The sequence below is a fragment of the Phallusia mammillata genome, chromosome 7 (genome assembly GCF_965637545.1).
Source record: "Phallusia mammillata chromosome 7, kaPhaMamm4.hap1.1, whole genome shotgun sequence".
Lineage (NCBI taxonomy): Eukaryota > Metazoa > Chordata > Ascidiacea > Phlebobranchia > Ascidiidae > Phallusia > Phallusia mammillata.
In genome coordinates this window covers 23577428-23590844 of record NC_137258.1, presented here as the reverse complement: position 1 = coordinate 23590844, position 13417 = coordinate 23577428, and the positions used below count along the sequence as shown (strand labels likewise).

The window sequence follows — 13417 nt, the reverse complement described above, 5'->3', positions numbered from 1 at the left end:
CGTTTTGTTATACTGTAGATATTATGCGCTTTGTTTTGAAAAACATAATATTTGCAAAGAATTCCGAATCTTGTGGCCAAATTTCAGGAGCATGTATCTCATTAAAAATAAATTGCTAGAAAATTTCGCCTGTTTTTTGAGTTTTTTTGTTTGTGCCCAAATTTCAGCACGTGGTGAGCCACGAATCGCTATTAAATAGACATTTGGGCCACAGACCAACAAAGTTTGGGAACCACTGCCTTAATCCAACAGCCCCAACCGTAAGCATTTGTACATTTCCGCCACGTAAAACAACTCGGGTTGTAGGGAAATTTCCTCAAGTTCTTGGCGAACAAATTCATCAATGTAGTACTCTATAATCGCGTTTTGCTGTTGACCAATTATGTGTTCAAATTTGTATGTCGCAATTAAATGTCTTCATTATTTGTGTAGGCTGATGATTTTGACGTGAGCAGCTCACGAAGTTCATCAGTACCTTCATCTCCTACCAACTCTCCTCAACTTCAGCACAACAACAAGACAAAGTACAAGGTGAATAATCCTTTGTAATGGGATTTTACTGTCGTGGGTTCGAATCCCACCACAAACCCGATGTTACTAGCCGGTAACGTTTCTACATAACCACGTTTTTTTTTGCTTTAATCGGGACATGCCTTCTACGCGTCTGGGTGTTGTAGTATTCATTCCTTGCTATAATATTTAGTTTGTTTTGGTCGCAAACTCTTAGCCTAAGTCTTTTGACTACTTTGTTCAAGACTTTGTATTAGTGGTTTGGCGTTCCACGGTCAGGCAGATTGTTAACTTTCCAAACGACAAATTATTGGTTCAAATCAAGGACTAGCCACCTTCATTTACACTTACAACAAACATGGCACAACACAGTAGCATGAAAACATGTAGATTAAAATGCAGTGAAAAGTTTATTTCTTAAATTGCTCCGGTCTATCACGTTGTACGGCTTTATCGGCCTTCCTATGCAAACTTGCACCAGTTATGCAGGTAAAACTGCTTTTAGCGGGTGTAAATTTACACGTCTTGTTGTTTTAAGATGTCCTATCAGTTTTTACCGCTTTGTGTCGGCAGTGTAGATACCCTATCTCCCAACTTCAAACGAATCGCTCAAGTGAAAATTGTTTTGGCTTTTTTAGAACCAGTTTTCTCAATTCTTAGCATATTTTCTGAAGATTTGGTAAATTAATTCATAATGTTGTCAAATCAATTGATAAAAACTGAAATCCTACCCAAAACTGTTAACTGAAGTTATTGTAAAGTATCTTAAGTGATGTTCTCTAAATTTGGCTTCTCTCTTACTAGTCATAATTACATTTTGAAAAACATTGCTTACCCGTAATAACAAAACCTAATGATAAGATTCCTTTGGATCTGCTGTAACGGGCCAAAATAAACAGGTTATAAGAAATGTGTTGAGATTCAGTAATGTTTAAGTAAGTTGTGTTCTCTATCTTGTCAGTTTACCGGGCATTTCACACTACGCGAACCCGATAAAATTGTTTGCTCAACTGCGCTGTTGACTGATTAATGTGTTTTGAATTAAGCTTTGAAGATAAGAGTTGTGAGATAATCTAGCCGGTCGTTTGTTTTTCCTGTTGACAAAGTGTTGAATGCCTCCCTGTGGATTATGTTTGTAATTTTTTCCCGTACTTTTCGGTAATATCCAAATGCTGTTTACATGTATATTTTTGAAGCGCAACTCATTCAACAGTACAAAGTACGTTAAGGACGCTGCTAAAACACTTCGTCTGTAGGTTTAGGGCGTAAGTTATACAAGAAAAACTATTTTGGTGTGCTCGTGTTGAAGTTGTTTGATGTTGTTTTTTATGGTGCAGCATATTTTTTTTGAAAGGCAAATTTAAATTTAAACTATAAATAAGTTTTGGTTAAACGTGCCCTGTAAAAAGCCTATAGTTAAAATTTCGCATATGACGCAAGTAGCAAACACAAACACAACAACCGGAATAACTGAAAATAAGAGCTTGAAAACAGACCTTAAAAACTCGGTAGTATGGATTTGTTTGCACGAGATTAAGACTTGATTGCTGAAGATGGCTGTGGTTGATATCTAGGTTTACCTGGTGGACATAAGGGCGTGGCGAGTGTAACACTGGGAGTAAATTACATTGTGGGTCTTGTGCCATTTCGACTTCACGATTTTGTGTGCGCTGCAATTAAAGTGCGATGCCTGCCACAAGAGCTCGTTAGTTCTCAAATATGTCAACCTTATTTTTTGATACGAGATATTTGAATCAGTTTTGTGATCTAGAGTTAACTATTTTTGCCAAACCAAAATAACCCTTATATAAGTTATACATGATTTCTTATTGCTACAGTCCAAATATGTTTTTAATTTTGCTATAGCTTTTTTGTGTGTGGTGTTATAAGAACGATTGTGTTGGGTAGCTGACATTACCCTGACAAAAACGCCCCGAATGGGACAACGTCGAATAAGTCAAATATCCCTGATTGATAGTTTATGAAATTTACTATACTATATTCAACAACACTATATTCAAACACGATATAGTTCAAAATAATAAATACAGCAGGGGGCATATTTTACATTCTATATCCTTCTTTACGGCTTGTTTAGTTGCGGATTTATGTACAGACGCATGTTAATAAGATGTAACAAGCTACATGCAAACATATCGACCACCACGACGACCGATATACAGCTAACAACATGTTAACATGCTTCTATAACATTGCTCAATCCAAGGCACGCGTGCAGAAACGACACTGCAATTCTGCAAAGCGGATCTGGAATTCTCGTAATGTTTATGACCAAACAAACAGCCTCCTATTTTAACTGCCGGTCAGGTCATCGGGTCACTGGGTTTCGGAAGTTAGTTTTTAATGGACGATAAACAGTTGTTTCGCTTTCCGATATGTGTCCTAATGGCCATTGTTAATAAACTCCTTTTTTGCCAATAGTTAATTTATTCATTTGTTTAAAGTGTTTTGGTTGAATTCTTTGCCTCCAAAGTTTTTACAGGTTGCTCCCAACTTTGTAATGGTAAAATAAATAAAAAAAAACTTTTTGGCTCACATTTATTGGCGCTTTTTGACGAGTATCTCAAGCTTTTCCTTCGGGTTCGGACTTATTATAGTTTTTTTTGAACAAAAAATTGCCTGTATCCTGCAACATTTGCGTCGCACTTTTACTTTCTTTGCGCGGAATGCGCGTATTTACAGGGTACATATTGATTCGTTGCGTACGACCGTACATTCCATAGATATTTATGTAGACCTGTATGCCAAATTTGCGCATCTGATATAGATTACATGTGGGCCTTAAACAATGTTCAGATTCGGTTTTTGTTTCGTTTCGTGCTTATACCTTTTGAATTCAAGCCTAAATTTTAGGTTTAGTTAAAAATCTCATATTGTTACATCAGCAATCATAAAATGCAGTATTGTACGAAATATATATTTGTATGACTATTTTCCATGCTTATAGTATTTTATCTTTTAAATGTTTTACGTTGTGCACTAAAAAGGGACCACATGCGTTTTCACATGCCGATCATGGAATGCTTCAGTTTATTGCCAAACAAACTATTTCCTGTCGCTGACCGCACTATTTATTGCTGCCATCGACCGCTCGATTGTCGATGTCAAAATGTGGCCCCAATTATCTCTCTTGGTTATGCAACATCGTAATACGCAAGTTTGTGAAACAAAGGAGGTTCTATTTGAATTAGAAACCTATAATGCCAATAATAATTGATTCGTGCTGACTGATTCTGATCATAAGCAACATTCGTGTTTAAAAATTTGTTAACACAACATTCTGCAAAGGGTCATTTACAATGAACCGACGTCCTGAGGTCATTAAGATTCTAAATCAGCTCTGACCAACTTTAATGTCAATGTCAAAGCCTTGCAACGTGTGCGTTATTGTTTTACTTAAGTCTAACGTATCCTAATGAGACATAACACACGGTACTGTTAAAAATCGATCTATGTCTATGTATAGACCTAAACTAGATTATGCATTGTACATTGTCAGCCATCTGCCTAACTGACCATTTCATGTTTTTGCTTTCACAGGGTCTTCGAGACAAAGAAACCAAAGTTGCAGGTGAGATTAGTTTGTAGTAAAAGAATTGTGATAACTTCCAGTCCAAAGCATGTACTCGAGGAAAATTGTGAAGATTTATTCGGCCACAAGATGGCAATATTGAGTTTAAAATGATATTTTGCAAAAAAACATGTTTTGTTGTTCCTGTCGATATATTGCAACAGATTGACGTTTGTTAAATTTTGTAAATGTGCTTTTTTTGTTAAATGTCTTTTAAGTTTTGTCTGGGATCAAGATTTTTTTTATTTTTAAACAAGTTTTTATGGGATTTTCCCAATACTATGTGGGGTAAGGGACAGTTAGGCTTGCCGAGTGAGTGTTTAGCGTTTATATCGGTTGCGTGCAAATGATGGAACTGAGACATGTGGTTACAACGTTAAACGCTGTCGCATGATGCCAGCACCGCCATGCATTGCAGGTTATGACACCTTGAACACGTTCAAACACATACTTTAGAATTTGTAGGTTTTTATTCCGCTTCTGAATTTCAAAATTCTGCTCACACATTTCGACAACTTCTTTGAAATAATTGCTTCGCAATCCCAAGGATAAATTTTCCAATAGTTACTTTTTTTCTTCTTTACTTCGTCTTACTTCCAAATCCAACCAGTTTGACGCCACGTTATTATCACGTGCGTACAGGGTCAATTACTCTTCCATATCATATGGGGCTTTCATTGTTTTATCACAAACGACAACAACGCGGTGCCGTGCCTGTGTGTAAGAGTGAGATCCCCCCCTTTCCTTTGTTGCAATAACGGAAACTGTTTCGTCACTGCACGCATACGGGCAGGGTTACATCCTCTGCAGTGCTCAGCAGCAGACCAGGCTTCCCTACTATAGTGCATGTCTGTTACTATGCTCTATATACTGGTCTATACACTGTACATGCTTTGACAGTATAAGGCCGTATTATACAAGTTATGAGTGCACGGCTGTAAGGAAGGATCTGTAGGCTTGCTTAATTTTTGTGCTTCTGAATTATACTTGTTCTGCAGTATTGTAACTTATTGGGCAGACTAGTGCCTGTTTAGGAGGCAAGGTGCTGGAACGAAGCCAAGTGAGTTAGGAGCTTGCAGTCATGTGGTGTTTCAGTGTGTTTGTGTGTTAAAAGGTCTGGCATGTTTTTGCATAACTTATTTCATCTTGTGTTTAGTGTAAGTATGTTTTATATTTTAACAAGGTGATTTCTAGGGTTCTATTGCCTATTTGAAGTGTTTACAGTGTCTATATAGGATACGATGTTGCGTGAAGGAATATGTTAGTTTTTGAACAAGGTAGTTTCAAAAAGAGACAAAGCTATCAAAGAAGTGACTTTAAACGTGGTCATTTATGGTGCCAAGGATACCAGGTTGCGTGAAAAGTTTCGTGTATCAATGTTTTAGTTTTTAGTGTTTTGAACAAAGTAGCTTTCATAACAAAACTAAAATTACTTACGAAAAGTAATTCGGCCTTAAAACGTGGCCATTTTCTTATTCAAACGTTGTAATATCCTAGTGTTTTTTGCAACAGTGGTGATCCCTCAGGTGATTGAACTACGCATCGCTGCAAGTACCAATTTTGCTGTTAATTACGCTACTCTTTTAAGTCAGTGCTTTTCATCCGTAAAAAATAGTCGAAGCTTATTTCTTGCTAAAGTGGTAATACGCCGGTTCAACCACGTGGTTTTCAAAATTTATAGAATCTGGTCTATATTTTCCACCATCGTCATCGCTTAGCTTTGGTATGTTTCCTCATTAAGAACCGATCATCCCAATAGACCAGTCCATATAACATGCGTCGTTGATCTAATATCCACTCAAAAGGCGTGACTACGTGCAGAGCAGGACATAAACAGTTTCGCTGTTCTAAAAAAACAATGACAACAATGTTTGTTGTTCTCAAACCATTGTGTTGTCATCATGTTTGTGTTGTTGCTCTTTGTGACGTTACAGACGAGGTCGACTAAGCGCAAACCTTTTCGTCGTGATATACCATTCATGAAAGTTGTCGCGACTTAAAAATAACCTACCACAACTGACAGCAGTAGCTTGAACTCTGTTGCAGCGGTCACCCAGTAGTGACCGAGAGCAACTTTGCAAACTTCGTGTGTCCACTGCGTTTTGCGTGACATGATTGAATACTTGGTCATGGACATCTTTGCCAAGAACCAGATAACCGATGATAAAATTTAAACAACCTTTTAGAAAGCAAACGTCTTATGTGCTACTAAAATTCGCTTTTGTTATTGCCATTTACCACGATATAAAAGTTGCATAAGCATCCAAATTAATGTAAAATAAAAGTTGCATAAGCATCACATCCAAAATTGCATAAGCATCCAATTGCAGCTTATCATCCAAATTAAATTTTGTACGGTTTAAATTTCAAAGTTTTCAGTGACATTAACTTCTAGTTATCTTTTACTAATTTTCGACTATACTGGTAAAAATCACTTCAAAATTTTAAACTGATTAGAAAGATTTGCCTAAAGAATCCAATTTTGTGTTTTGCTCCGTTTTAATGTAGGTCGTTTATTAAAAAATTTTAACGATCAACTCCTAATCGTAGTCCATCATAGATTCGTCCTAGTTTTTCGCACTTTTGACTGAGTTTAAGTTTACTTTAACATGATAATGCCTGAAAAAATCCAATGTTAAACTTTGTTTGGTTAAAATTTCGACATATCTTGGGTTTGCTTTAATTACAGTCATCATTTTGTTGTGGTCGGTCAAATTCAATGTTAAACTTTGTTTGCGTTAAATTTCGACATATCTTAGGTTTGCTTTAATTACAGTCATCATTTTGTTGTGGTCGGTCATATTATGTTACGCCTAACGTCATCGGGCGCTTGCTTGATTTATAATTTCCGCGCGTTATAGGCAGAGGAAACGTGTCGTTTGGTGATATGCACAGGAATGAATTGAGGATAGACGCCATTGCATCCTTATGCTGTTGTGACTATGCCAGGCTGCTTAGCTAGCTTGTGTACGTTTGCCAGTAGTTTGCACTACCCCAAGCTTACACGTTGCACAATAACACAACAAGGGCTAAAGGGTGGCTATTTTTGGATTGACGTTCTTGGGTCTTGAAATATTCAATTGTTTGTTTTTGAAGTTAGTACTTAATGTGCTTGGTTGTATCACGCATTACTCCACTTAACGCAACCCATAATTTAATAAGGCCATATTAACTGGTCATAAAGTAATAACAAAAGGCAATAATTGAAAAAAGTTTCAAATGAAGATGTATATTTTACATGAATAAGCATCGTCAGTCTATGTAAGATCTTATTCTATTAGAATTTTAGTAAAGAAGTGCGTTTTCCTTCTAAAAACTTGTAGTTACTGTGTAGAAATTATTGTCAATCACACAAAGGTTGTTTGGAAATATTTTCCACTTTCCATATATTACGTAACGTCATGTGACGTGCCAACCTTATGATAGCTATACACGTTGCGAAAACCTTTTATCTGAACCCTTGACAAGCGTATTTGTTACCTCACTAAGGGCTGTAAAAAGCAAATAAGTATGAAATCGTTTGTAAATGAACGAATCTTTTCTGCCAATAAATTCTTTCACATAACACTGCACTTGTAATGTTTAACCAACATCAGTATTTCTACATTTCAACTTATCATGAATTTGTATGTTGTTTGTTGGTACATTAGGGTAAAATTGGTGCTTAACACCGAAACTTTTCTTTGTGTTGATATGGGTTTTGATACAATCTCGACAGGAGCGTATAGCAAAAGTCACTGTTAAACCAAATCTCTCTACCCATATTTTATAGTTTCACAGTTACTAGAGAGTAGAGAGACGTCCCTGGGGAAATTGTCAGTGTTGCAATCACGCCTGGCACGTGGCTAATTGCTTATTAGTTCAATATATAAAGGAGATGATAGCATTGTCTCGCACCGCACATACCTATGGCTTAGTGCTCGTGGTATTTGCTGCACGCAGACTATATAAAAGGTTACAATTGCTTACTGTCTTAAGGCTTTTTGCTGCAGGCATGTGAAGTTTAGAACGCGCATTTGTTTCTTTTGGGTTATAAATTAGCATTGCAAGCTCGTTTTTAACGACGTGGCAGCCTTGAAATAACATCGTTTTCTTTGATATCCAGAGTAAAATTACTGTGGGTCTTTACAAAGAGAAATTTAGAGCTAGAAGTAGCTGACAGCTATATATAATGTACGACCAGAAGGCAATTCTCTACAGAAAGAATATTATTTGGCACTAACTCACTTACAACAACTTACAGCTGACAAGTGCAAGGAATCAGTTCGAATTTTGTGTAACTGTTAGGAATTCTTACCTGAACACATGCTATGTGACCTGAAACTGTCTTCTCTAAACAACTGTGGACCGTTAATTGGAAAGTTTACAAAAACGTGCAATCTTAGTTGAACTGACATTTACTTAAAACTTGTTGAATGAAGTTACCCAGTACTTCATCGTCAGATCAAGTGGAGCCCAATTTAAGCATGTCTCGGCCCACGTTAAACAGAAGTGTCAGCCAGTCACCGACTCACAAACGCCGGACTTCTAAACCCCCGCGTCCTGCATCATTCCGTCTTCCTCGCAAGGACAGCTCAAGCAACATCTTCTTCGGAGCAGGAGAGTTGGCAAATAGACGTGGGATCTCCAATTCATCCAGTGATGTCTTCTCTCCAACAAAACCTGTCCAACTTCGTACAAACCTCGCAAAACCGAGACCAGTTCGACGTCCAATGTCTTGCGATGTTTCTCGGGTCACAGAAGACTCGATTTGGGATGAAAAATATAAAGAGCTTGCGTATAGTGCAAGTGAAATGAATCTTAAAGGATTACACGGAGGCAGGACTCAGATGCTTCCATCAGTGGAGGACCTCAATCCGCTCTTCTCTCCTCCGGAGGGTGCGGAGTTTAAGAAGAAGAGAAAGGGATCACAGAAGAAGAGAAGACGTCTGGTTCAGAGCGCTGTCCTCCTTGGTGGTGATCATCACCGCTCCCCTATCACTATGTGGGGAGACTCGATTCGATTTTCGTGGGATGTTTTTATGCGGAAACTAATGGAAAACCAATCAGATCTTCGTAAGTTCGCTCTGGTAATGTTAGATGGTTTTGGAAAATGATTTTTAGGTGTATGTTGTCACCATGTTAGTCAGAATAATCAATATAGAAATTAGGTAAGGATTAACAAAGCTGGATGGGTTGTCTTTTAGGTTTGTTTTCCAAGTTTGGGTACTGGAATGAAAGTTGCACGTTTGGTAGGGGTGTAGGCAATACTGATAAATTTTCCAGCTGTAAAAAAACTGTTCTTTTTCCTTATTTTTACTTGTGACTGTTTCAATTTTTGGCATACCATTTTCTTACTCAAACTTCTAAACCAACGCGTGTCACGTTAACAATGAAATCATCACCTCGCTGGCCAGATATTTTACGCAACAGCGCGCCAAAATGCAAAGGTCACGTGCTAGGTGACGTATACGTCTGAGTTCGGGCTCTTCCCTGTACGTGGAACCGCAGTAGACCGGTGTGCAACGTTTGCTCAGACGGCGTAGGCGTTTCAACCTTATCTGCACAATCTTTTCGACGTGTCTGATTGAGAAAGGCCTGCTAGATTCATCCATCACTTTATAAACATTGCACTTGTGAGAATTGTGATAAACCAGAACTATCAATCTTTTTTGCCTCGTTTACTCCTTGGTCACTTATATGAGATACAATTTTACTTTTTAATTTTGGCAAAACTGTTGCAGAAAACTATTCTAGAAAAGTTGCTACTTATTGACCTGGTCAACATTATAGTACTAGCGTGCGTAAATGGCCTTGCAAAACAGTACGGACCAAATCAGGAAACTGATTTTTTATCTTTTGAGAAATATCTCAATTCTTGGTTTAACATCTATTAGGTAAATTAACGAGTTTTTTAAGTCACCCGTAAACGTAATTCAACTATGAGTCAAATACGAACTGATTGGCAACACAAGGTTATTTAACATTCATGTAAAACAACTGTGCTTTATTAAGCTTGGGGCGCTAGAACAGGTCATGCAACATAGTTCCTCTTAAGTCTTATCAGCCGGATCTTTGACTATGTTTGATTGAGAATTGCCGCGTGGTATAAACACCTTCAACACGCCTACGTTGGTTTCACCGGGAAAACGTAACTTGCGTGGTGATCCCGAGCCGAGCTGCGTTTTCGTGATTTCTATGACGCATCTCTTAGTTATCTCGGCATCGTCAGACTCGCTTAATCCGCCACTGTAGCGCTCTTAACCCGATTAGAGAGCAAAGTTTAGACCATCCTGTCACGCGTATCTACGTCACATGCCATTCCAAACCTTGCGTCAATTAAATACGATATACGGCTGTTCACGGTTTGTAAGAGTGTTGTGCAACAATCATTGCGCATTTGTTGGCATTCAAATGTTGCGTCTAGTAACAAGTGACGAAAAAATCCTTGGTTAAGGAGGATCAGTCTTATTTTGGTAAAGGAATTTCTATTTCGCTTAAATGACACATGCAGTTCCTTATTCAAATAGAATATTTATTGTTTGTTGCGTCAACTATATACAACATACGACGAGTTTTATTTGGAGCGTTATGCAAAACTCATTGAGTGTTACTAACGGTTCAAAATTGTAACCTTGCTGGTGTAAAAGTTTCGTCCCGTGAAAAAAAAATAGTAGCCATTTGCGACAACAAATTTTTATGAAGTCAAACACTTCGCTTTTGTGTACGTTTCTAAAATTCGGACTGTCAAAAACAATTTGTAATTTTACAAAAAAAATGTCCTTTTGTACATCGTTAAAATCCTGACATACCACCTGGTTTTAAAACCGTCAACACCTTGTAAGCACCACGTGACTTACATCACCCAATCAGCTGCGAAACTGCGTCCAGTAACTCTTACATATATTGTTGATCATGTTAGATATGTTGGTGACTTCATGGGACAGGATGAAGAAGTTTGCTTCTTGTCACGTTAAGTTGTTGTCGGTTTGTAAATACCTTTTGCATCACTGCCTTCCTGTGTTGAGCTGTTGTCTTTTCCTCCAAGGTAGAAAATCAACCATAATTGATGAACTTCTTCCTTCTGGTTTAACTTCTGGAAACAATAAGGCGTTAAATTAAAACTGAAGTTAATTTAAACATCGTCACGCTAGATACCGATACAGTATAGTTATATTTAAACTCAGTAATATTGTACCGGCGTTTTTTCACTCAATACAATAGTGTTTTAGCACTGTAGGATTGACTGCCATCTTCCTGTGTTAATTTGTTAGTGTTCTATTTGTCTGTCCCTCATACTTTTGTATGTTCTGTGCACTTGGCCGCATGTGTGTGCACAACAATATTTTTCCAGCGTAAAAAAGGCTAAGAAATGTGTAAGTATGTTTTAGGCCCAAAACTGTCGATAGAGAATCTACGATATTTATGGTTTTTGAATACTTGTTTATTTTGAATACATCTTGCAGACGTTTTAACCAATAGCTGTTGTCATCATCAGGGCAGGTTATCAATTGAGCTTGAAACTGGGTGTTTGACGATTTTTAAAACATTTGATTTCCCCCTAAGCCACACAGATTTCGTTGACCTTAAATGGCTTCATTTATGCATCAAAATACCCGCGTACATAAAATTACGTCAAATTTGCGCGTAAACAGGGTCACATTTTGTCGGTCACGTGGCAGTCACGTGTCGCATTCAGTGTCCCGCCAAAATAGCCTCGGTGAACAGCTGCTCGGTTTTGACCTTCCGGTTTCCATTCAATCTCTGCAAACTCTCAATCGGCTAGCTGGTGGGACCGTGACGTAAAGGGATTTCCCCGCTTGCTTTTTGGTCACGTGGTCTTTGCTGTGGAAATCTCGAGAAGGGGGAGATTACTAAACTCTTGGGCAAGCTTTTTGTTTTGCAAACTGTCCGCTCTGTGTGCAATATTTGCATAATTAGTAAACAATTGATTGTTCAAAACCACAACTGTCAAGGCTGTTTCAGACCATTGTGGAAAACAGACTTTGTGCCAAATTGTTGTTTGTTGGGAAGCAAACGTTTTGCGTTTTTAACAGTTGAATGGTTACTTTAAACAAACATAAAAACACTTCTTTGAAACAAGTGTGTTCAACCAATCCAGGCGTTGTTTTCATAAGTTTTTCGCTGTTCCATTTTTGCCTGTGTGATATAATTGCTCTAAACTTGTTCTACTATTAATAAATTACGGCCTAATAACTTTAACAGAAAAATGTACCAAATTTATCTGAGACATATAAGGTTTTAAGTGTGTCCATTCCCAGACCATGCGCTCATATCTTTCACGAGTTGTCGTCATTGCGACTTAATTGTGGCTAAATCTGGGTCATAATTTGGAAGGTGTGGTAATGATTGCTAAAGGACTACCATCGAGGTTTAATTGAGGTTTTGACAAATAATATGAACTATTTAACTGTGTAATTCCTCAAATATAGGTGGTTTGCTTGTAAGGTATGGTTGTGTTAGTTAGTTGTAGGTCGAAGGTTCGAATCCCACGAAGGCATTGCTTTGCCAAATAGTTGTATTTATTTCGGGTCTTCAAATCTGCACTTTGGTTGATGTTATGTTCTTCCTAAGTTTAGGGTTCGGACCCCATAAAGATACACCTTGTCTGAAGTGTAATATTTATGTGATCAAATGTATTGTTTTAAAAAAAACTTATGGTCGAATTGCAAAGTCGACTAATTAGTTTTCACGCAGTACGCTATAATGCTTTTTAATCGAATGTTATGCAACCTGTTTTCAGAGCACTGTGTGGCGGCAGATGCTCATGTGTTTATGTTGCGAGTCTATCATACTTCAAAGTGATTTCTTCATATCTCATGAACCTGATATCATCTTATCACAAGAACACTGTTTTCCAAATGCTTTAACTGTTTGAACCCAAACTTCTTATCAACGGGGTCACAAAAACAATGTCAATCTAGTTTGACAAGTTAAGCCGGCAAAAATGTCCAAATCTTTGAGCCATCTTAATCCAGATTCATGACACCATTAGGTTTACATAAAGCATTCTGTTTAAGTCGTACTAACTATAACGGGCGTTGAAATTGTGAGATTCTATCTGGGTCTTTGTAAGTGCTTCTTTGTAAGTGCTTCTTTGTAAACAAAACAACGTTATTATGACCACCACGCGGCGTAAACATACCGTCATTGTATTGGATATCAGGCGTTATGATCGGAACCTATCGTTTCTCTCACGGACGTGGTTTTCAGGGGCTGTGGCACATCGGAAATTGTACGGAAATTGATCGTAGATATGTTTATGATTGTGGAATCATATTTTGAAGATTGTAACTTCGATCTGTCTGGTCAAAA

The 13417-nt window shown here is 37.7% G+C and overlaps 2 protein-coding genes across 2 annotated transcripts in view; both read left to right on the top strand.

Moving 5' to 3' along the window:
- Window positions 1-13417, top strand: part of LOC145238750 (uncharacterized) — an 85934-nt gene that overhangs the window by 20673 nt on the left and 51844 nt on the right. The window contains exons 5-6 of the mRNA XM_080102011.1: window positions 433-531; window positions 4072-4102. Coding sequence (XP_079958137.1) covers window positions 433-531; window positions 4072-4102 — 130 coding nt within the window. The remainder of the gene's footprint in view (window positions 1-432; window positions 532-4071; window positions 4103-13417) is intronic.
- Window positions 8109-11422, top strand: LOC145238753 (uncharacterized). The gene is made up of 2 exons (XM_080102013.1): window positions 8109-9157; window positions 11004-11422. The coding sequence occupies exons 1-2, from the start codon at window positions 8518-8520 to the stop codon at window positions 11201-11203; spliced, it is 840 nt and encodes a 279-aa protein (XP_079958139.1). The 5' UTR covers window positions 8109-8517; the 3' UTR covers window positions 11204-11422.